The sequence below is a fragment of the Phanerochaete carnosa genome (assembly GCF_000300595.1).
Source record: "Phanerochaete carnosa HHB-10118-sp unplaced genomic scaffold PHACAscaffold_1, whole genome shotgun sequence".
NCBI lineage: Eukaryota > Fungi > Basidiomycota > Agaricomycetes > Polyporales > Phanerochaetaceae > Phanerochaete > Phanerochaete carnosa.
This window is the reverse complement of record NW_006767628.1, coordinates 3,040,098-3,060,257: the sequence shown is the minus strand read 5'-3', so window position 1 is coordinate 3,060,257 and position 20,160 is coordinate 3,040,098. Positions and strand designations below refer to the sequence as shown.

Sequence of the window (20,160 nt, the reverse complement as noted above, 5' to 3'; positions counted from 1 at the left end):
CGGTCGTTTCGCCTACCCCATCACTCGGACCAGGAAAGCCAGCGAGGACTAACGGCGGTCGTATGAAGTGCGTTTACGGTCTGATTTGCGCGAGGGTACATCCTCGCGGGGTCGGCTGTGCGAAGGAGTGATCTGTGGGTCGTTCAGTGCTGCGACAGGATCAAAACGACGGCTTGAAGCGCAACAGCGAGCAACACGAAACAAGCGCCGGGTGGTGCGTGTCGGCGGCCGACGTCCCGCCACACCCCGCCGATTCCATTCTTACCGGGAGACGCGAAACAGGACCTCCCCGCTGGCGCCTCGCCCGAGTGTTCTTGAAAGAAAGCTGGTCCATCGATATGCACAGCAACGAAAGCTTCGCGGGCGGGCCCTGGCCGCGAGAGCCGACGTCGTGTAATTTACAAAGAGAGCTACTTCCCTTTCCGCTTGCCACCCTGCCTGCCCATCCCGCCAATCTTATCGCCTTTCTTTGCCCGGACGCCCTTCTTGCTCGCGGCGCCGCTGGCAGCCCCAGAAGCCCGCGGCCGCTGCCCGAAGTCCTTGTCGAACGCGCTGCCCTTGCCCGCCGTGACCTTCGGCTTCTTGCGAGCCTTGTCCCGAGACCTTTGCTTCGCGGACGACAGCTGCGACTGCTTCTCGCCGATCTTGGCGGGTCGCTGCGTTTTCTTGGCCGAGCGGATCGCAGCCCTGATCGCAGCCGTCTCTTGCGTGTCCTCCTCCATCGCCATCTTGCGCCTCTTCTCCCGCCGCGAGAGGCCGGAGTACTTGTCGCGCTTGGGCTGGAATGGAAGCGTTTCATACAGCCGTGAGACGTGGGACGATACGACGTACCTTATTTTCCTCCTTTTCCGCCTTCTTCCCCTTCTTGCCGGCGGCCGCGGCAGCAAAACCCGCTTCGTAACTCTCCTTGCTGACCTCTAGATGGTTGTCAGCATCGCTTACCGGAGAACGTGCGTGGATTTCGCTTACCCTTGGACTTCTGCTTCTCCTTTTCGCTTTGGAACCATGTCCTCGCCGGACGTGACTTGATCTCCTCCTCGTGCTCGATAAGGTTCTGGCCCTTCCTGAGCTCCATCTCCGCTTGACGTAGCTGCCGATGACGGTGAGCATTGGGTAGGTGGGGATAGTCGCCCAGCAAGACCCACCTGCTTCTCCTCTTTCTCCTCCTGGAGGACGCCTGCGATTTCGTCCTTGAGCTCCCCGAGCTTCTTGGACCACTTTTGGACGGCCTCGGGCGGCACATGTCGGTGGCGGACCTGGTCCTCACCCGACGCGTGCTTGATGGCAGCCTTGAGTATCTTGCGGTCGGCTTCGCCGACGAGAGTGACGGAACGACCCTTCTTGCCTGCACGCGCCGTACGACCGACGCGGTGTAAGTACTGTGCGACTTGACCAGGCATGTCGTAGTTTATGACAGTATCGATACCCTTGATATCGAGACCGCGAGACGCGAGGTCGGTCGCCATCAGGTAGTCGACGGAGCCTTCACGGAATGCCTGCAGAGCTTGTAGACGCTACACGGATCGTTAAAGTCGATGATACACGAGCTTGAAATCGACAGCTTACCTGTTCTTGCGTCAAGTCACCATGCAGCTCACTCGCTTTCATGCCCAGTAATCCAAAAACTATACGCATCTGGTGCGCAAGCTTCTTGCTCCGGAAGAAAATGAGGACTCCGCCCTTGAACGTCCGCTTGCACAAAGAGACAAGCAGAGCCGACCGTTCGTCTTCCTTACTGGCGCGTACCCGAACGAACTCTTGCAGCAGTCCTCGAGCGGTCGTGCGTTTCGGATCGACAAAGAGCCGCACTGGTTGGTTAAGCGACATTCGCACGAGCTCATCTACCGAGTCGGTCATAGTAGCAGAGAAGAGCATGGTCTGGCGAGAAACTGGACAAGACTTGATGATCTCTGCAAGCTCATCTTGGAACCCTTCGGAGAGCATACGGTCCGCCTCGTCCAGAACAAGGATGTCGAGAGTGTCGAGAGTGAACGTAGGTGTGTTGCGAATGTGGTCAATGAGACGGCCGGGAGTCGCGATGATGATATCTGGCCGCGTGCGAAGAGCCACCTCCTGAGATTTCAAAGACAGGCCACCTAGGAGGTCGTTAGTGAGCGGATGATGGAGACGAGCAATAACACACCGACTACGAGGCAGAACCTGATGTCAGTGTGAGCAGCGAGCTTCGTTCCGACTTCATAACACTGCACACCGAGCTCACGAGTCGGGACCAAAACCATGCAGCGGGTAGCAGCCGCCTTCTTCCCGCGTTCGCGGTACATAAGGCGTTCAATCATAGGGATCATGAACGCGGCGGTTTTTCCAGAACCCGTAACGGCATTGCCGACAATGTCCTTGCCGAGCAGGGCAACTGGGATAGTGGCGGCCTGGATGGGTGTCGGCTTGGTGAAGTTGAGGGAGGCGATGGCTTTTAGTACAGGTCTCGAGAGGTTCATCGACATGAAGGACGAGTGCTGTTCGACTGGTCCCGCGTCCGACGCGAAGAACGCAGTCTTGCGGTCCTTCTCTGCTTGTGTCTCCTTCTCTGAGTCCTCGTCAGAGGATTCCTTGTCTGACGCTGGTTCCTCGTTCTCCTCATCGCTTCCTCCCTTTCCCTTCATGTCTTCCTCGTCGCTGGTAGCCAGAGGATCCTTCTCCTCCTCCTCCTCCTCCTCACCCTCCAGGCCCATCATCTCCCCTTCGCTCCCCTCATCATCCTCGCCCTCGCCCTCACTGTCGTTATCCGCAGGTCCTTCCTCGCTTTCGTCCCCTTCATCATCAGAATCCCGTTTCCGCTTGCCCGTGAATCTGTGCTGTCTCCGTCGTTCGATAATGTCGTCAACAGAAATGGGCTCCTGCAACGGGTATTAGAAACATTCCGACCAACGGGAGACTCACGAAAGACGCACAGACTTGGTTCCCTTCTTGATGTAGTCCTGAATGTTAGACTCGCTCAAGAATTCGTTGTATGGGTCCCCCGAGAGATCAAAGACAAAGTCTAGGTTAAGCTGAGCCTCCTCGGCGATGTCCTTGGTCTTCGAGAGCTCGCTTGGGCCGGTCTCGTCGTCCGAGTCGATAGTCATGACAAAGTCGTCTGCCGCCATGGTGAAACCAGGTGTTTGAACGAGAAGACCAGAGGTTTAAACCAAAGAAATAATGAAGACGTACGAAGCGACAAATCTTTTCGCGTGCACGATCGGCGTATCGAATCTGAGATCAAAACTGATAGGCGCTTGTGGGAGATAGCGATTGGCGCAAGATCGAGCAGAGTAAGATCGAGTCGAAGCGCCTACGTCCCGTCCCAATATTGTAGATTTGACAACATTATATGATGTGCGAGACACTCCAAGCTAGTGCGATAGAAAAAGCAATACAATGAATATGTGCGAGGCAAACCAGCGAAAGCAAGGAGAATAGTGTGCGGAGTGAGTCCCAAAAGCAAGCTTGAAGGGTAGCAAGATATGTGCGACGCAATGATTCAATCATCACCAGAATGGTATCTTCTTCTTGAATAATCCTTCCCGGGTATGTGTAGGAGACTCTCGCGCCATCCGAGTGGTGTTTGGATCATCGAGATAATCGTCCTCCTGTCCAGCGTCCTCCGATTGATCCAACCTGAGCCGTTCTTCCTTCATCTACGAGCAGATCTCGATAAGTATCAACTCTGGACAGAGTGCGCCAGACACCTACCTCTTGGTCCATCAATAAGTTTTCCTTGTTGAATAGGAGAAGCTCTCGAGCCTTGATATCCTCGGGGAACTTTTCGTACGTTCTCGTCTCCAGACAGCTTGCTTGACATTGGGCGATGGCATCAATAAAGCGACCAATCATATTGAACTTTGCCCAATGTATGTGGGTCGGATCGTCATCGAAGAAGTCAGCATTGGCTTCGTGCGCACGCAGAAGGTCCGACAAGTGAATCTCGCTGAACATAACGGTCAGATGAATCGCACACACAGAGCCACTACTCACGTTGCCGGAATACATGCACCCTTGCTGTTTCGTAGAGCTAGCCGGTACTTGCTGTGCGCCCGCATAGCTTGCAAGAGCTGGTCGAACGACTGCAGGAGCTTGTATTGTCGATTCTCTTTGCGTTTAAAGATCCTCTTCGTCTCGTTGTAATCCAGCGCAGCGTGATTGATGCCCGCAACGATGGATCGCAAACCAGAGTAGTTATTCATATTGCGGAGGCGGCTGGCCAGCTCCACCAGCTGAAAGAGGACACGGGCACGCATTTTCGGTTTGTCGTGGCAAAGAATTAACGAAGCGACCCTGAAACGATATTAGTATATCGCCTGCCATTCCGCTACGAGAGCACGCACCATTCAGCTATGTGGTTTGAGACGTTGTTGTATTGTGTTATGGGATCCGTCTCTGCATCCTTAACACTCGGGTCCATAACCCGACGAAGCCAGTGCCGCGACTTACAGGTGATGAGCAGGGCACCACAGAAGACATTAGTCGATGACTCACCTCAATCTGGAGGAAGAAGGTTGACTCTAGTCTGCTGATCTCTTGCGCCAAGGAAGTCGGATCCGTGTTCATAAACTGATTTGACAAGTTTACGAGAATCTTCAGTTTCTTCGACGGCGGATGCTCTATTGAATCTGACAGCCCAATTTGAGTGGGCGACGTCTCCATAACGAGTATCCGCGCTGACAGCGGTAAACTGTGTTTCCGCTCTCGAGCGAGAGACTTCTGAGTCACCACCGGCGCTATGCTCTTGGATGGCGGAACCAATGAATGTGAGCTTGCGCCGGGTCTCGCAGTCTCTTTGAGACTATTGGAGTCGTCGCTCTCATCCTTGGGTCCGTCAACCTTCATCGCCCAGGCCACTTCTGAGTCTTTCAGCGTCGACAGCGTCTCCATAAAGGGGATGAACTCAGAACCGTAGTGTAGGAGGTAAGTTTTGCCCATAACAGACTTGATCAGAGCTGAAAGAGCACTCGCTGTATTGGGAACAGCGAAGTCATTCGGGTACAGCTGGATCCAATGGTCAAGCAATGCGCAAATCCTGAGACATAGTAATGTCAACAACGCCGAGATAATGTATCAAGATGAGCAACTGACTTCATCTGAGCGTAGCATGCGAACATAGGGTCAGATGTCTGCCCCTCCAACGCTCGCATACGCTTTTGCATGGCCAGTAAAACACTACGAGGGGCGGCAAAGCGGCGATAGGTCAAAAGGAAATGGGAGATGAATGTAGGGTCTGCGTGTAGAAGTCAGGCTGTCTTCGAAAGTAATAGCCCCAGGTACGCACCGTCGTCACTAACTGCGACAAAAAGAAGCTTATCCAGAAGTTCGTCTAAAGTCATCCAGCTCGGAGGTCGCCTGAAAAGACAATAAGACACGGCGTCGAAATGAAGATGATACTTACGACTCTCGTGACGCGATGCTTTGAGAAGGTTGCTTTTGCACTTCCTCGTAGTTGTCTGTCCCTTCACCAGGTAGAACAGACCGAGGTGACTCCCTATTTCTATCGCCCATAGCGGCAGATGAGATATTGCCGTCCCAGTCCTGCCCCCTTTCGGACAGCAGGTCGCTCATAGAACGCGTGCGAATAGGCGATATTGGCGTGCGGGGCGTGCGAAGGGGATCGTCAAGCTGGGGCGGTAATCGTGGTGATCGTATCCTTGGAGGCGGAAGTAGGGGTGAATGAGTGGTGGTAGAAGATGAACCCGTCGGAGTGGCGGACGAAGTCCTAGAGATGTCCCATGGGGCGGGAGTCGTCAAGATGGCCGGCGAGGCTGGATTACGGTATCCTTCTCGAGCGCCATTAACTGCATGTGTGCGATTGAGAGGGCTCAATGAAGCTAGTAGAATTTGTGTACTTACGTTTTTGGGCGAAAACTGCCTTGAAGATCCACTCGAAGGCGGTCCTTATCTTGTCTTTGCCAAAAGTGTTTGTCGTCGTAACCTCTATCAGACCGACATCATATTGCTCCAGAATGGCGGAGACCCGCTTGGGGTCTACGTGCCGCTCAAGATCAGACTTGCAAGCAAATACAATAGTCGGTAACTTCAAGCTCGCCATAGATTCTAGTCAGAGTAAGGATTGTCATATGATAAAAGTGTTACATGTTACTTACGGAGCACTTCCACTACATTGGTGAATGTAGACTCTTGTGAGGCATCGTAACAAACCACCAGGCCATCAATCGCTGGGGCGCCTTCTGGTAGGATACCACGCTGACCGTCCCCAGCGATGTCGGGAGGGATATCAACTTCAAGCACTCGTAGCAAACGATCGGTAGCCTGGTTGTAGCTAATGCGTCCGACGCGGTAGATGTCTGTGAGAGATTAAGCTGTGACGCGTCGAAGATGCCAAAGAACTCACAGCGAAAGCGCCCCCCCTCCGCCCCTGGCGGAGACGTCGACGAGTTGGCCTCCGACAAACCATATGACTTAAGACCCTTCCTAATGATGGTTGACTTGCCAGCCTCTGCAGCGCCCACCACAACCAGCGTCACGTCCGATTGGTGAGGAGACTGCGAGAAGTCAGTTGACACGCAGTCCTGCAGGAAAGACAACATACAGGTGGTATTTGAGTGTTCACGGAAATCAGTGACCTCTGCTTCGTCAGTCTGTGCTGCCCTAAGCTGCTTGTTCTCTCCGGAACGATTGGCGGCGGAGCCTTGCCCACGGTGGGAGACGAGCTGACGGTGGTGAGACGCGAGGGTAGAGATAGCTCTTCAGCCTGTGGATGCCTTCGCCACGGTGCTTTCCCTTTCCGCATCACGTTGATCATGTCTTCCGAGCGTTCTACGTCGGAGTCGTCCAGTAATGAGCTCTCGTACTCGTCGCCGGTGTTGGTACTAATGCTGGTACCCCTGCTGCGAGAAGGACCTGCCCATCGCTGAAAATTATCTGGCTCACGCCGAGACATGGAGCTTCCGCTGGAAGCTCGCGGTGCGGGATCATGGTTCCCAGAGAGTCCTTGCCCGTAGGTCTCGTTCGACCGCGGCTTCGCCGTCGTGCTCATCATATTTCCGCGAGTTGAACAAGTGGTGGGATCCAAGGGCGGCTTGTAATTAACGAAGGAGTCGACGGAGATGGATTTTCGCAAGCTGGACGGAGGAGCGAGAGGTAAAGGAGAAGATGTGGAGAGAAGCTCCGGGCCATTGGTCATTGGCGTCATATTTAATTCGGACGAGAGGGACGAATCAGCGGTCATGAAGGTATCCTGCGAGATTAGCGAGACGGAAGAGGGGTTCAGAGGCGATAGCGAGGCGCGGTCGTCGACATGGTCTGAAGGATCGAGGAAAGAAGAGGTAGACATCTCAAGGGGTGGTAATGAGGGTATCTCGGGCAGGTCCATGTGAGGAATATTCGTCGTCATGAGTAATGTCGAGGGAACACATCCGTAGAGGACGGTGGGACTTGAACGACGCGACCCAGCAGAGGAGCTTCAACTAAGCCAGTTCGATGCACAGTCGGCCGAGGGAGAAGAAGAGGAGGAGAAATTATAACAAGGCCGATGAAGACCTGCGATGAAGACTCCAGAGGCCCAATGAACCAGCCACAATACTTTCGGCGCCGCGCGCCCCGCGATCCGGGGGCGACCGCATAACAGATGGCCGGAGCCCTAGGTCTTTCCTTATGCTGTGTGCCGGCGCCCTCCGTTAACTGCGGTCTTGTCTAGACCGCCCTGTGAACCCCTGACAACGGCCGTCATCGGTGGCAACCAGCGAGAACGGATGAAGTATCGCGACTCGCCTTTGCCAAACTGACATAAGACTCTTCTGTCACTCGCATCTCCGAGGCCATCTCCTTGCGCACGATAAGGCTCATCGCTGCGTGAGGCGCCACCACCGGTGCTGTAGCTGAGGCCTGAGGCCTGAGCCCACAGTATCAGTGGTTCTTATGCAGTCGGCCTTCTGCACTCTCTGCACGTCCAGGACAAGATGACGTAGAGCACGTCCTGCGCCGATGGCTGCATCGTGTACTCCTCGTGTATGCCACAAGGATGCGCAGCTGCGGTCAGAAAGGGCGGTATACCTCTCCGCAAGCTGCACAATGTCCTCCTCCACCTTCTGGACAGTCCTCCTTGACACAGTCTTCCTGAAAGAAATGATCAGAATGACACACGGTCGAAGACGGCGACCCCAGGCTTGCGGCCAGAGGCATCCATTCTTGTTTACACTCATGACGCTCACAGCCGCGGCCGAGTTGGGCCTCACTGCGTTCCTCATCGGCGCTGGAAACGAAGTCGGGACTTCCAGCAGTCCTGGGTACTACTCCTTGTGAGTAAGAATCGAATCCCTGTGCTTTCGACCCTCATGGCATCATCGCAGACTCATCCTGCTATGTTTTGAGTCGGCCTGGACGCTGCTCTTTACTGCCGGCTACCTTCTCTGGATCATGGAGGGCGGTACCTACCTGCTCGCAAGTGTAGCGAGCTCTGTTATGTGGCTGCTCCTCACGGCAGTCTTCTGGGTTAGTTCTCATCCAATACTCTACTCATCTGACTCATCTGACTCTCCCCGCGAAGGGTGCCGCTACGGGCATCATGCACAATACGCGAACCAGAAGCCATTGCCTCGGCTCACCCCCGCTATCAAGGTGTGTGCACTGCCCGTCTGCCAGGAGATACCCTGACTCCGTTCTTTAGATGCCGTCAATCGCGAACGGTAGAAGCATTGGGTTGGACCGAGTTCACCCTCTGTGCTTTGACGCTACTTACTACCGTGTGTTGGATGACTACGGAAGTGAAAGCGAAAGGTCACACGAGAGATTCTAGGACTTTCGTATAATATTAATGTCTCGGCTGGTTATATTTAAGCTATTCCCGCACCCGTATTCGTGATACATGTTCCGCGGCTGTATTTACTATGCGTGGCTAAAGCAATGAGATTAGCGTTATGTATGACCCGGGCTGAACGTTCTAACTTACCGGCACGGATACAGAAGTCTAAATCTCACTGCTCCCAGTTTCTCCGAACTACCCTTTTATTCGCAGAACGCCGAAATTGCGTAAAGACCTCCGCAGTGTTTACGGTAGCGACTCATCTTCGTCATCTCTCACATCGATATCGGCCATGTACAAGGGACTAGGTATCCTCCAGCATCTACGCGAGAAGGTACTCTCCGGCCATAAAAAGAACTCGAAGCTCACAGCGGAGCAACGGCGTATGTACGCTTCAGAGAAGCAGATGAATTTCCGGAAGATTGCGAAGCTATGTGCTACACGCTCTCGACATGTCCTGACGGCCGACGACCTCGCTAGCCCCGAGCTGCAGCAGGAGCTCGCAGAAATAGGACAGTTCGCCGAGGTAGCGTACTCCGTACTGTCCCCGGGATATGTCTTCGAGCACCTTGACGCGTTGTCGCGTGCCGACTTCCCCCTGGAGGGATACGATGCGTTACCTGGGGCAACGCTCGTATTGGGTTTCCGCGGAGAGGTTGCGGACTTGCCGGGTTTCGTGGTATACCGACCTCAAACGAAACAGCTAGTTCTAGCAATATCGGGCACCGCGACAGTACGTCACGCGTTGTACGACGTACACTTCCGAAAGAGACGTCACCCGATCGGACAAGGATGTGCAGTGCACGCAGGATTCTGGAAACTGTATGGGGGAATAAAGCGGAAGGTGCGGGAAGGGATAGAGAGAGGTATGAAGGAGTTTGAGGTGGATGGGTTGGTCCTTACAGGACACAGCATGGGCGGGGCTATGGTGTACTTGTTCGCGTTAGACTTGCTGGGGTCTGATAGTTCCGAGTTACTGGGCGACACTTCCATAACAGTAGCAGCATTCGGGGCTCCCAGAGTAGGCAACCCTGCTCTGGTAGAGGCTTGGCAAGACGCTGTGCGAAAACGCCGCGAGAAGAAGGGAGAACAGGCCGTGCGGGAATATTCCATGAAGGCATTCAATGACGGTAAAGAGCTCTGTCAATTCCTGGGGAATGATGTCTCACGAAAGCTTGTTCAACTTACAGGCGTACCAGCCCTACCACCTGCAAGCTTCGGATATAGGCACTTCGCGGCGGTTCCGATGTACTTTTACCACGGCACCCTCTTCTGGGTTCCCGAGTCTGAGAAAGAGCATGGGATTTTTGACGTGTCAGAAGATGCTCTGATCGTGGACACGTCACTCAAGCACCCGCGTGGAGGACACAACTACTACAACAGCAGGGACCTAGAGAGGTTAAGTCGGCGGATGGGCTGGGTGCAGGAGATGATGGCAGGCGGTACGGAATGGGAGAGCAAGTATCTCACAAGGGTCGCCACATTTGAAGGCAAACGGAGCAGTTGACTTGCTGCAAGCCGATGATCGCTAAACACGAGACCAGACGTCTGCTTGTGTTCCCGACCAAGATCCAGAACAGTTCCCAGGTGCCTAGGCGCGCCGCTGCGACAAGCTTGAAACGTACCGCTGTGAGAAAGACATATCGAGGCGATGCGCTGGCGTGATGTTATGACTTCTATGAATGTACTGATGCTAGAGGCAGATGGCTCTGAAAGACGTTATGAGGCAATATTATGGACCGGATGAGCAAGATGGCTGATGCCGCAAAGCTGACTCATGGACACTCGCTTAGGGGAACTCTATGATTAGATAGCAGATTAGTCATCATTTTTACATCATTTTATAGCGTTTATCTCTTCGGGCCAGAGTTTTATCTGATAAGGAGCCCGGGCCTCCAGGTTGCCGCACTCCACCACTTCTGTCCTCTGCTCCTACAAAGCCCTCAGTTGTTTCCCCATTTCCTCCCTCCCTCACGTCCTACATCCAGATCCTCCCCTTCATATATCTTGGCCTTGCGGGCTTTACAGTCGCTTGTCATGCCTACGACTAATGACTCCACACGCCACTATCGAGATCGCTCTTCCTCGCGAAGCGCACGAGACCGCAGCCTTCAGCCGACAAGAGACGATAATACCGATATGATTGTCGACGAAGATGAGCCTGTAACGTTGGAACCTACCGAGACCATTTCGCCTGTGCGAGCCCACCTCATCCGCGCTTTGGCATTGCTCTGTGCTTGCTCCCTGAGCATCGGAAGCCATTAGTACGCTGTTTGCGAGATCAAGCGGCCTCGGGCTAATCAATGCACTTGTCATAATAGTGCTTCATATATCCTCGGCCCGTTAAAGTCACGACTCTCAAGGGAGATGGGCACGGATAATACTGAGTTCTCGTTGCTCATATCCGCGTTCTCTCTGAACAGCACCTGGACCCCACTCGTCGGCGGTGTGCTTGCCAGTAAATTTGGCACGACATCCACGAGTATTCTTGCTACTGGTGTCGTCTTTCTTGGTACGTTCTCCTTTTGAGTCATGCACAACTTCGAGCTGAACACCTTCCAGGTCAACTCTGTCTTCTCATCGGCAACCTCTCAGGCAGCGTCCGAGTCATGGCCTTCGGAATGTTCATTTTCGGCCTCGGTGTTAGCCCGCTCGCTGTCGTACAGGAAACTATCATCGTTCGATTTTTCAAATCCCATGGACTTGGAGTTTCGCTCGCTCTGGGCCTGGTCGCCGGGAAAGGCGCATCTTTCGTGTCGGCCCGCACCTCATACCCACTGGCCGAGAAGTTTGGTCCCCACGCACCTTTTTATGCCGCGACAGGCCTAGCCGCCTTCTCATTCGCCATCAACCTCGTCTACTTGTCCGCTTCGAAGTGGCTCGTTAGAGGCGCGGGCGCCGAGCTCGAAGCTAGTGAGCTGCACGCTGAAGCTGAGAGCCAAGCTGCGGACCACGTTCGGACAGGGTCCGTTCATAGTCTCTCCGAAGCCGAGGCCCTCAAAGAGGTGGCAAAGAAGCGTACGGTCAACCTCCGGGACATTACCAAGCTGGGCGACGTTTTCTGGGCTTACATTGGATTGAATGTCCTTTGCGGAGCGATATGGGCGCCCTTCACGCACCTGTGCGCCAACATCATCGAACGTCGATATCACCTGGCAGAGAACGATGCTAGTACTAAGGCATCGTATCTGCTTGCCGGCAGCGTCTTCCTGTATCCCATCGTCAGTCGCTCCTTGTCATATATACGCACTTTGCTGACCTCGTCGTAGACCGGTTACGTGGTTGATTGCATGCGCAAGCGCGGAATCGTCATGCGACTATTTATGTTGTCATCCCTCCTCACAATGGCTTGCTATTTCTGGCTAGCCCTACCTCCTTCGATGACTCAGAGTCCTGTTCCTGCCATTGCCTCCTTTGCGACTGGTCATGGTTTCTCCCCACGTAAGTAGCTCCGACCTCATTACCGTAGCGGGCCGATCTGACTTCATGTCAGTCCTTCTTGTTGTTCTGGTACCTGAGATTGTCGCCTCCAAATATGTGTCAACAACACTTGGTGCGCATAAGGCTGTAAGTGGCTTCGTGGCTACCCGCTACTGCACTTACCCATAGACTTTTGTTCTTTCAGCTGGAACAGACTGGCTCGACCATCTTCCAAACGCTAGCTGGCGTCGCACTAGATATCAAATCGAAGAAGCCAGCAGCAGAAGTCATCACCTCGCCTACAAACGGCGATACTAAAGATATCCAATATCTCCTCAATGCCTTTTTGCTTCTCAACATCGCGCAGTTCGGCGCCCTCATTGCCCTAGCTCGGTTAGACAGGAAACAGAAATGGGCCGCGGCCCGGCGTACGGCTGCGCTGCTCCCTCCCATCCATGAAGAGGATACTGATGCCGCTTCGACCGCGTCGAGCGGGCCTCGCAAAGTGGAGGACGAGTGGCAGCGTTACGATCCCTCATCGCCTACACTTGGTGGCAAGTCCGCCACTGGTACTGTGCGGAGTTACAGGAGCATCGCTGTTGCCTCACCGTCAACATCTACGGTCGCTGAACAGAGTATCCCCCTGCTTCGGTCACCGTCCATATCCTCTTCCGCGCGTAACAGCAGATACCTGAGCCTCGCGCCTGGCCAGACAACCGTCAAGATGGTGCGATCCAAAAAGGAGGTAAAGCGGGGGGAGATATTTGCGATCATCAGCGGGCTGTCGATCGCATTTGCATGGATCTTGTTCATGGTAGTTGCGTACTTTAGGCTGAGGTCGAAAGAAGAGCGGATTTCACATATAGGATTGGCTCACTAGATTTCAAAATGTGTCATCTATCATCTCCAGGGATTCATTTGTACAATAGCTACAAACTGTGCATAATATAATTACGCGTGACGACTCATAAACGTTAAATGTCTGTCCTGGACGAGGCATAGAGGAGCGGGAAGGAACGGGAAGTCCCAAGCGCCCCTCCAAATCTTCAGGCGCCACGACGCGTTGACGCCCGATACGCTTACGTAACTAAGTGAAGCGCGCCCTCGCGAGCCCTCAGAGCCAGCTAGCCCCGCCGACGATAGCCTCAAGACTTCAAGAGGTGAGTATGTTTGTATGCGGATTCGCTGTCGAGTGCATGCAGAATACCGGGATTCATGTTCGTAGCAAGAAAGTTGGAGGGAAATCGGTGGATTGCTCGTCGGATGGCTGGATGAAGAATCCCCTTACCAACTCGGACGCTTGATCTTGCGACTAACCCCCTCCTTCGTTAGCTCGCAACATGGGCGCATACAAATACATCGGCGAGCTGTACAAAAAGAAGCAGTCGGATGTCCTCCGGTTCCTTCTCCGTGTTCGGTGCGTCTTGGCTCGCTCTGCAGCCTTGGAACTGTGCCGTGTTGAGACAGCGCTGCCCGCACTTTAGGTGCTGGGAATACCGTCAGCTGAATGTCATTCACCGTGCATCCCGTCCCTCCCGCCCGGACAGGGCTCGCCGGTTGGGCTACAAGGCCAAGCAGGGCTACGTTATCTACCGTGTGCGAGTTCGCCGGGGTAACCGCAAGAAGCATGTTCCCAAGGGTACGCCAATTACTGAAAGAATCTGTCTTCGACTCGTTATTGAACGCATCTTTAGGTGCTACCTTTGGCAAGCCCGTTCGCCAGGGTGTGAACCAGATCAAGCCTCAGCGCAGTCTGCAGAGCGTCGCGGAGGAGCGTGTTGGCAGGCGGTGCGGCAACCTCCGAGTTCTCAACTCTTACTGGGTGAACCAGGACGGAGTTTACAAGTATTTCGAGGTCATCCTTGTTGATCCGTTCCACAAAGCTGTGAGCAACTTGACAACTCGAACTCTGTACAGTTCGCTGAAATGACCATTCACAGATCCGCCGAGACCCACGCATCAGCTGGATCGCTAAGCCCGTCCACAAGCACCGCGAGTCTCGTGGTCTCACCAGCACTGGCAAGAAGAACCGCGGTCTTGGCAAGGGCCACCGCTACAACCACACTCCCGGCTGGTCGACCTGGAAAAAGCACAACACACTTTCTCTCCGTCGCTACCGGTGATCTCTTTTTGTGTCGTCCTCTGCATACTCTCCTCTGCTCTACGCTCCTGTCCTTGTACACACAATTTACATCATGTTTCTCATGGTATGGGACCATGCTTTCGTGCCTGTCCGCCCACCAGAACGCGTGATTCTCTGAGCAATAGTTCGCCTTGTCGGGATTGTCTGGTTGTGTGTGTAGTGAGTGGCATGCGGACTCCGAGCTGTATGTTGCTCACGGACAAATAAAACGATGTGTTCTCTGCAGTGTTGACCACCAGCGCGTTCGCACGGTACGATGCTCCCACGGTTTGAATCCTTGTCTGGACAGTCAACTTAAGCGGCCATCTGCACGGCTGACGATAGTGTCGTAGAATGGCTCACCTTCAGCCTCAAAGATGGGGGTCATCTTCCTTCCATCTACCATGACGCCCAGCTGACCGAGCTGGCCGCTGCCCTCGGAATCTCGCCGTCTACACGTGTGAGCAGCGTAATCCCCGGAGCGCTGCCTCGTGGTGGAACAATATGAGAACGAAAGCCCGGTCCCACTTATGTGCCTGCCCTGCTCTTGCAACGTACCACATTATATCACCGTACCACCGACGACTTTCACGACCCGCACCGACATTGATGCTTCCGATAATGCTTTCGCAACTGCTGCTTGACTTACCTTCTATCACTATACACTCTCAGAACTACGCCGGACATCAACAGGTCTCTTGCCGAAATCTCCGCTTTGGTGCGATTGCCCTCCTCTTACTCTCATCTGCCTTGAGCGGCCAGGCGGTATCGCTGGAGGAGAGATCGAGCAACTTGCAAAACGCCACTGAGAGTAGCTTCGTGTGGACGATACAGGACACCTACGCTGGGAAGACATTCTTTGAGTGCGTCCTGATCATGCTCTCATTGCTTTTATAATACTCAAAGGCACAGTACATTCACCTTTTTTACTTATCCGGATCCAACGCAGTAAGTCGCAAGGCAATAGCGCGAATTACCGATCTTGCTGACACACTTGTAGCGGAACTGTAAAGTGAATTAGACAGTCCAACAGTCATTGAGCTGCTCCCGCTAATCGCCCTTCCAGTTATACAACCGCAGACTTTGCGTTTGCAAACGGCCTTGCCTATGTCGACGACAATGGAACGGTATTCATGAAGGGTGACGATACAACACAATTAGCAGCAGGTGTTTACCGGAATAGGTGCATACCTGCACAAACCCATTTATATACCCTTAGTGCTGACAAGCCGCAGCGTGCGCATTTCCAGCCAGGCACAGTACAACACTGGGTTATTCATCTTGGATCTTAACCGAGCACCGTGGGGTTGCGGTAAGCCTGTTAGGCGGAAGTACCCTCTCCCTCGTCTTTACCAATATATCGCTCTAGGTGTCTGGCCTGCGTGGTGGACGGTTGGCGGCGGCCAATGGCCTTACGTACGTGACTGAATTTGCAGTAGAGCACTGATCACCCGTTGCGCTTCAGACTGGCGAGATTGATATCATTGAAGGTGTGCACGATAACGAACACAATCAGGTTACTTGGCATACAGGCCCAAGTATGCATTACCAGTCTCGCTTCATTGGTGCTTATTACTGAGCAGCTCTGATAAGATTGTACCCTCACTCAAAATGCCAACTTTACTGGAACCATTGTGGTAGGTCTCGTGTTCACGCGCCGTGGTATATAGTTGATTCACCTTCGTCAGACTACCAACGGCCAACCCAACCTCGATTGTGACGGCAATAACAATGGCAATGCTGGCTGTGGCATCACCGAGTGGAGTCAGGCATCGTACGGCCCGACGTTCGATGCTGCCGGTGGCGGAGTCTTCGCTATGAAATGGGACGACACTGGGATCGCTGTCTGTTAGTTGGCCTGTTCATAATTTGTGGTTGGTATCGTTGACTGTGATATGCCTTGCAGGGTCCTTCTACCGGCAAGCTGTGCCTCAAGACGTCGTCCAAGGCGAACCTAGCCCAGATCTCTGGGGACCACCAGTTGCCCTCCTGGAACCAACTGGGTGTGATCCCATTGCCAACTTCGTCAACCATTCCATTGTTTTCGGTGAGTATATTTCTAACTTATTCCTCTTACGGTTACCAACGTGCAATCGTATAGACATCACGTTTTGTGGTGACTGGGCTGGTAACTCGTACGCCACTTCGGGATGCCCTGGAACATGCCCGGACCGTTTGATGGACCCCGCCAATTTCGTGGCAAGTACTCATTTGATTCCCAAGATTTGTCCTCTGCTGATTCCTGTCATGTAGAATGCCTCATGGTCTATTAACAGTCTGAAGGTATACAAAAAGGTATCTCTGATCGGAGTCACAAATGGAGCAGGCTTTGGTCACCCTGTCTCATGGAGCGTGATAGGGATGCTTGCCCTCTTGAGTTTGATTTCGATGGCCATATAACTGTGTACACTTGTACTACATACATTTCATCGGACTAAACTGGTGGATGGACATATCTTGGACCTACACCGAGTCCATGCTTGAGTTGCTCCATAACATACTCTACAACTTAACCTTCCAGAGGGCCTTCTGTTCTACGTCTTCGAGAGTCATCGGAGTCTCCCCTATCTCGTGCGGCGGCTCTGCGAACGTAGCTCGTAGAGGAGTGACACTGGCCCACCCATTGCTGAGAGCCCAGGCGTCCGAGCCGACAGGCATGTCAGCCACGTCGGGGTGGATGATTGGACGCAGGTCTGGAGAGAATTTAAACACCAGATCTTTGGGTGCACCATGAGATCCATTGCCGTTCGGTATAACGCCCTTCTCGTTAGTGTCAAGCGAGTCAGGGCCGGCTGGAGATGTCGCTGGCTTCGATATGACATCCTCTGTGAAGAGTCGGCCGTATGAGTTACGCCACATCCTTGTCCAGCAGACTCGCAAGCCCTCAGGACTGAGCAGGCCTTCAATCAGGGGAACGTTCATGCTGTAAAGATCCACCTCCCCGCTACGAATACCGCCTTCGTCAACGCCCCAATTGTCCCATAGGTGGCGAACAATGCGGGACACAAGGCTATGTGCAGGATCGAAGTAGGCAGCCGGGGTTGGCTTCGAGACTGTGGCGTAGGAGACGGCTATGGAACGGATCTTCGAGAGACTGGACGAGAGTGCGGCACCTATGGTACCAGATGATAGGGAAAAGGCGGCTGGTGTCTGGTCAGACCCGGCTCACACCTACTCAAGAGGAGACAGAAGAACAGACCTGAGCTGTTACGTCCCAAGTTTGGGCCTGAGATCTAACGGCGAATTCATCAGCCTAGCACTTGCAGGGACAAGGTCCAACGGACCAGCAGATCAATTTGGCCAGGATACAGATTGTGTAACGCGATGTTGGCGCAGGTCGCCGGAGTCTGCGGTAGGGTTTGTCAGTAATCACGGGGAACATGAAAGACCGGGGTATAAAGACTTACACCATCCAAAAGAATCCATTCTGCCACTTCGTCTTCTTTTAGAGGACGGGATTCGCTTGAGATTTCCCCAGAGCCGTCTGTCGGCTGCTGTCAGCGAGCGTACCATGAGACAGCGCCGGATATTGGCATACCGGGATCACGGGGATAGTAATACCGACCGCGAATGACATCTGTAATCTGGTACGCCTTGCCTGCACAGACCCCAGTTTCAGGTCATGTTAAAATTCACGATGGCACTGCAGCGAAGTGCGCACCTATCCAAGACTTCTGGGAGCTTGGGATGACCACCTTAACATCCCAGCCTGCGTGTATGAGACGTTATACTTTCGCTGAAGACATCTGTGCGGAATTCGCACCCAAGTCCCTGGTTAAGTGACGGTAAAGACCGTAGACGAATGGCGAGTCGCGGCCAGGAGGTCCGTCATCGTTCTGCGCTCACAGCATCAATCAGCCGAGACCTCAGTGGCTTATGGCGATGCTTACTGTGAGTAGCACACGGAGTCTGTGTTCGTTGGACATGGTGGAAGAAAGAGACGAAAAGCCAGGTCAGACACGCCCACGACGAATGATGAGCCATTATTTCTACCACTTTTTGCCGCTGCAGGGTGGCGAGGCCCTGCTTCTCGCGTTTGGTCACCCTTGTCGCGCGCGCGTTTCGATGACGCTGACGATTGACAGTGAATGACGATTTATTCCAGCCGAATGGTACATAATACGGGATGAACCATAAGCTCAAGGTATAAACGTTCCATTTTCGCACGTAGACTGTATACAACCCCTCATGCCGCGACCTTCGGACCCTAGTATAGACCGGAACGGCACAGTTAAGCGAAATCTCCCCATGGAAAACGGTGCGCATGATCCTCCAATTTCATGGAGGAAGAGCAAAAGCTCGCACGACAGTCGTGCCCTGCACAGCGCGGTGTGCAGAATCTCCCATCAAGGGATGCGAGGCTCAGATTTTACCTAAGTCTGACAAATCCGGAAGCTCTTATGCAAACGAGTATCAGAGCTCGAGCGCAAACTTGGCGAGCTTGAGAGCTCCATCCTTAGTCTTGTTGCCTGTTGGCATAACATGTTCATTTAGTGTCATCGCATCACAAGTGAACTGATACTTACCTCCGATAAAGCCGCTAGCGTGGACGAAGACGCAGCTGTCGATGCCTGAAACCTTAGAGAGCTCGTCGTCGCGGAGACCCCGCCAGATTTCAGGGAGAGCCTTGCGGCTTTCGAAGCTCTCGGGAGCCACAGGCACCGCCTGGACGCGCCATTGATCACTTGTCTCGTCAGGGTAGATAACGTAGATAGGCTTCTCGTGATCAGCGATGTCCAGGTCGCATTCCAGCTCGAAGAGATGCTCCTGCGACCTGCGTCAATGATTGCCGTCCTCAATACCAAACACATGCTTACCTTCCAAGGGGCGTAGGCGTCAAAGAGGATAATTTTACCACTAGGGTCAACGTTTCCCCTGTCTTTGAGACCTGCGGCGACGATGTCGCGGGCCGGGAGCCAAGCATTTGCGTAATATTCGAGTCTGCCAGCAAACTCGCCTCCGACGAGGGCAGATGCTTTCAGGAATAGCGTCTAACCAGTTTTTACTGTCAAAGCCGCCTACGAGACTTAGTCACAGATGCGGCTTACGTCGACGGTCTTTGCGTCAGCTGGCTGATTCCAGGCGGGGTTGAGGTGGCCGACCCTGGCAGAAATGTCCGTTCTAACGCGGTATTGCGGAGGCATGTCCGCAGGGTACTGGGAGATGCCATTGTCAATCGCGTCAATCGCGTCGATGAATTCCTGTGGTCTGTTTAACACCCTGCGGAGCTAAGGTGGAGGGATAGCGAAGCGCACTTTGTACAGTTTCAGCCAGAGGATCTCGATGCGAGGGTCGTCGAGGGTCATGTTGAGCCGGTTAGCGATAATCTCCTTGCCAAAATGTCTACGAAGATATCGGTCTTGCCAGTTCAAAGGCAGCAGTGAAGTGTGGTACTCACTTGTAGACTAAGCCAGCAGAGGAGAGCTTCGTGTTAAAACCGTGACCGAAGACCTCTGCAAATCCACGCTGATGGTGGTCAAAGCGCTGTCTGGCTTCATCGTAGATACCGCCGACATCGACGACAATCGTGCAAGTGTCGAGAATAGCCGGGTCTCTGGTACGCTTCAGGTCTATACGTGATCCGCGGTTGAGGGTGCGGGAGCAAGAGTCGCACGGCTATCACTCACCAGCTCCTGCATACTCCTGGGTAAGACGCAGCAAATAAACAGCGAGAGCTTCGTCGCAGTGGAAAGTGCCGTTGTGCGTTCCAATCATCTTTTCCATCTTCTGTCTTTTGCGTGGGTGTTCTGCAATTGTAGATGTGGACATCAACTGCCTGCGCTGAAGATGGTTCGTATAGGAATAGGATAAGCTCGTGCAGATAGAGTTCGACAGGTTTTGGGTGAGGGGCGAGAAACACGAGAGTGTA

General features: G+C 53.6%; 8 protein-coding genes across 8 annotated transcripts; 5 read left to right on the top strand and 3 right to left on the bottom strand.

Annotated features, from left to right (window-relative positions):
- Positions 1-410: 410 nt before the first annotated feature.
- On the bottom strand, positions 411-3,104 carry PHACADRAFT_24252 (uncharacterized protein; the record flags this gene model as incomplete). The annotated part of the gene is made up of 7 exons (XM_007389522.1): positions 411-779; positions 832-917; positions 970-1,090; positions 1,146-1,514; positions 1,567-2,096; positions 2,144-2,855; positions 2,910-3,104. The coding sequence occupies 7 exons, from the start codon at positions 3,102-3,104 to the stop codon at positions 411-413; spliced, it is 2,382 nt and encodes a 793-aa protein (XP_007389584.1).
- Positions 3,105-3,333: 229 nt separating this feature from the next.
- PHACADRAFT_247338 (uncharacterized protein) lies at positions 3,334-7,237 on the bottom strand. Its single transcript, XM_007390403.1, has 12 exons — positions 6,539-7,237; positions 6,341-6,491; positions 6,093-6,293; positions 5,839-6,042; positions 5,381-5,783; positions 5,264-5,334; positions 5,071-5,212; positions 4,474-5,014; positions 4,323-4,423; positions 3,973-4,272; positions 3,691-3,925; positions 3,334-3,635 (listed from the first exon to the last, which is right to left on the bottom strand). Exons 1-12 carry the CDS (start codon positions 7,175-7,177, stop codon positions 3,486-3,488), a joined length of 3,138 nt encoding a protein of 1,045 aa, XP_007390465.1. The 5' UTR covers positions 7,178-7,237; the 3' UTR covers positions 3,334-3,485.
- Positions 7,238-8,082: 845 nt separating this feature from the next.
- PHACADRAFT_82969 (uncharacterized protein) lies at positions 8,083-8,756 on the top strand (the record flags this gene model as incomplete). The annotated part of the gene is made up of 4 exons (XM_007390402.1): positions 8,083-8,246; positions 8,298-8,439; positions 8,495-8,565; positions 8,615-8,756. The coding sequence occupies 4 exons, from the start codon at positions 8,083-8,085 to the stop codon at positions 8,754-8,756; spliced, it is 519 nt and encodes a 172-aa protein (XP_007390464.1).
- A 166-nt stretch (positions 8,757-8,922) lies between these two features.
- PHACADRAFT_247336 (uncharacterized protein) lies at positions 8,923-10,565 on the top strand. The gene has a single exon (XM_007390401.1). It carries the CDS (start codon positions 9,042-9,044, stop codon positions 10,254-10,256), a length of 1,215 nt encoding a protein of 404 aa, XP_007390463.1. The 5' UTR covers positions 8,923-9,041; the 3' UTR covers positions 10,257-10,565.
- Positions 10,566-10,805: 240 nt separating this feature from the next.
- On the top strand, positions 10,806-13,136 carry PHACADRAFT_247333 (uncharacterized protein). The gene is made up of 6 exons (XM_007390400.1): positions 10,806-11,013; positions 11,071-11,261; positions 11,312-11,970; positions 12,019-12,190; positions 12,243-12,316; positions 12,375-13,136. Exons 1-6 carry the CDS (start codon positions 10,889-10,891, stop codon positions 13,047-13,049), a joined length of 1,896 nt encoding a protein of 631 aa, XP_007390462.1. The 5' UTR covers positions 10,806-10,888; the 3' UTR covers positions 13,050-13,136.
- A 164-nt stretch (positions 13,137-13,300) lies between these two features.
- On the top strand, positions 13,301-14,448 carry PHACADRAFT_247330 (uncharacterized protein). The gene is made up of 5 exons (XM_007390399.1): positions 13,301-13,329; positions 13,502-13,586; positions 13,654-13,808; positions 13,864-14,054; positions 14,110-14,448. The coding sequence occupies exons 2-5, from the start codon at positions 13,510-13,512 to the stop codon at positions 14,290-14,292; spliced, it is 606 nt and encodes a 201-aa protein (XP_007390461.1). The 5' UTR covers positions 13,301-13,329; positions 13,502-13,509; the 3' UTR covers positions 14,293-14,448.
- Positions 14,449-14,848: 400 nt separating this feature from the next.
- PHACADRAFT_247327 (glycoside hydrolase family 16 protein) lies at positions 14,849-18,127 on the top strand. The gene is made up of 18 exons (XM_007390398.1): positions 14,849-15,154; positions 15,204-15,239; positions 15,292-15,303; positions 15,358-15,474; positions 15,527-15,603; positions 15,661-15,707; positions 15,757-15,829; positions 15,885-15,928; positions 15,980-16,139; positions 16,198-16,338; positions 16,393-16,490; positions 16,545-17,437; positions 17,494-17,524; positions 17,576-17,638; positions 17,699-17,775; positions 17,830-17,891; positions 17,955-18,000; positions 18,055-18,127. Exons 1-12 carry the CDS (start codon positions 14,913-14,915, stop codon positions 16,689-16,691), a joined length of 1,194 nt encoding a protein of 397 aa, XP_007390460.1. The 5' UTR covers positions 14,849-14,912; the 3' UTR covers positions 16,692-17,437; positions 17,494-17,524; positions 17,576-17,638; positions 17,699-17,775; positions 17,830-17,891; positions 17,955-18,000; positions 18,055-18,127.
- Positions 18,128-18,383: 256 nt separating this feature from the next.
- On the bottom strand, positions 18,384-20,034 carry PHACADRAFT_247325 (uncharacterized protein). Its single transcript, XM_007390397.1, has 7 exons — positions 19,919-20,034; positions 19,690-19,861; positions 19,547-19,634; positions 19,340-19,492; positions 19,109-19,282; positions 18,818-19,058; positions 18,384-18,760 (listed from the first exon to the last, which is right to left on the bottom strand). Exons 1-7 carry the CDS (start codon positions 20,013-20,015, stop codon positions 18,705-18,707), a joined length of 981 nt encoding a protein of 326 aa, XP_007390459.1. The 5' UTR covers positions 20,016-20,034; the 3' UTR covers positions 18,384-18,704.
- Positions 20,035-20,160: the final 126 nt, after the last annotated feature.

Coding starts and splice junctions, on each gene's coding strand:
- PHACADRAFT_247338 (XM_007390403.1), bottom strand. CDS start 7,177: ATGACCGCTGATTCGTCCCTCTCGTCCGAATTAAATATGACGCCAATG. Junction 6,492..6,538: donor TGAACACTCAAATACCACCT/GTATGTTGTCTT, acceptor GACTTCTCGCAG/TCTCCTCACCAATCGGACGT. Junction 3,636..3,690: donor ACTTATTGATGGACCAAGAG/GTAGGTGTCTGG, acceptor ATCTGCTCGTAG/ATGAAGGAAGAACGGCTCAG.
- PHACADRAFT_247336 (XM_007390401.1), top strand. CDS start 9,042: ATGTACAAGGGACTAGGTATCCTCCAGCATCTACGCGAGAAGGTACTC.
- PHACADRAFT_247333 (XM_007390400.1), top strand. CDS start 10,889: ATGATTGTCGACGAAGATGAGCCTGTAACGTTGGAACCTACCGAGACC. Junction 11,971..12,018: donor GCGTCTTCCTGTATCCCATC/GTCAGTCGCTCC, acceptor ACCTCGTCGTAG/ACCGGTTACGTGGTTGATTG. Junction 12,191..12,242: donor TGGTCATGGTTTCTCCCCAC/GTAAGTAGCTCC, acceptor ACTTCATGTCAG/TCCTTCTTGTTGTTCTGGTA.
- PHACADRAFT_247330 (XM_007390399.1), top strand. CDS start 13,510: ATGGGCGCATACAAATACATCGGCGAGCTGTACAAAAAGAAGCAGTCG. Junction 13,809..13,863: donor CAAGAAGCATGTTCCCAAGG/GTACGCCAATTA, acceptor ACGCATCTTTAG/GTGCTACCTTTGGCAAGCCC. Junction 14,055..14,109: donor TTGATCCGTTCCACAAAGCT/GTGAGCAACTTG, acceptor GACCATTCACAG/ATCCGCCGAGACCCACGCAT.
- PHACADRAFT_247327 (XM_007390398.1), top strand. CDS start 14,913: ATGCTTTCGCAACTGCTGCTTGACTTACCTTCTATCACTATACACTCT. Junction 15,155..15,203: donor GCTGGGAAGACATTCTTTGA/GTGCGTCCTGAT, acceptor TCAAAGGCACAG/TACATTCACCTTTTTTACTT. Junction 15,830..15,884: donor TACTTGGCATACAGGCCCAA/GTATGCATTACC, acceptor AGCTCTGATAAG/ATTGTACCCTCACTCAAAAT.
- PHACADRAFT_247325 (XM_007390397.1), bottom strand. CDS start 20,015: ATGGAAAAGATGATTGGAACGCACAACGGCACTTTCCACTGCGACGAA. Junction 19,862..19,918: donor CCAGGAGTATGCAGGAGCTG/GTGAGTGATAGC, acceptor GATCACGTATAG/ACCTGAAGCGTACCAGAGAC. Junction 18,761..18,817: donor CGCTAGCGGCTTTATCGGAG/GTAAGTATCAGT, acceptor TTATGCCAACAG/GCAACAAGACTAAGGATGGA.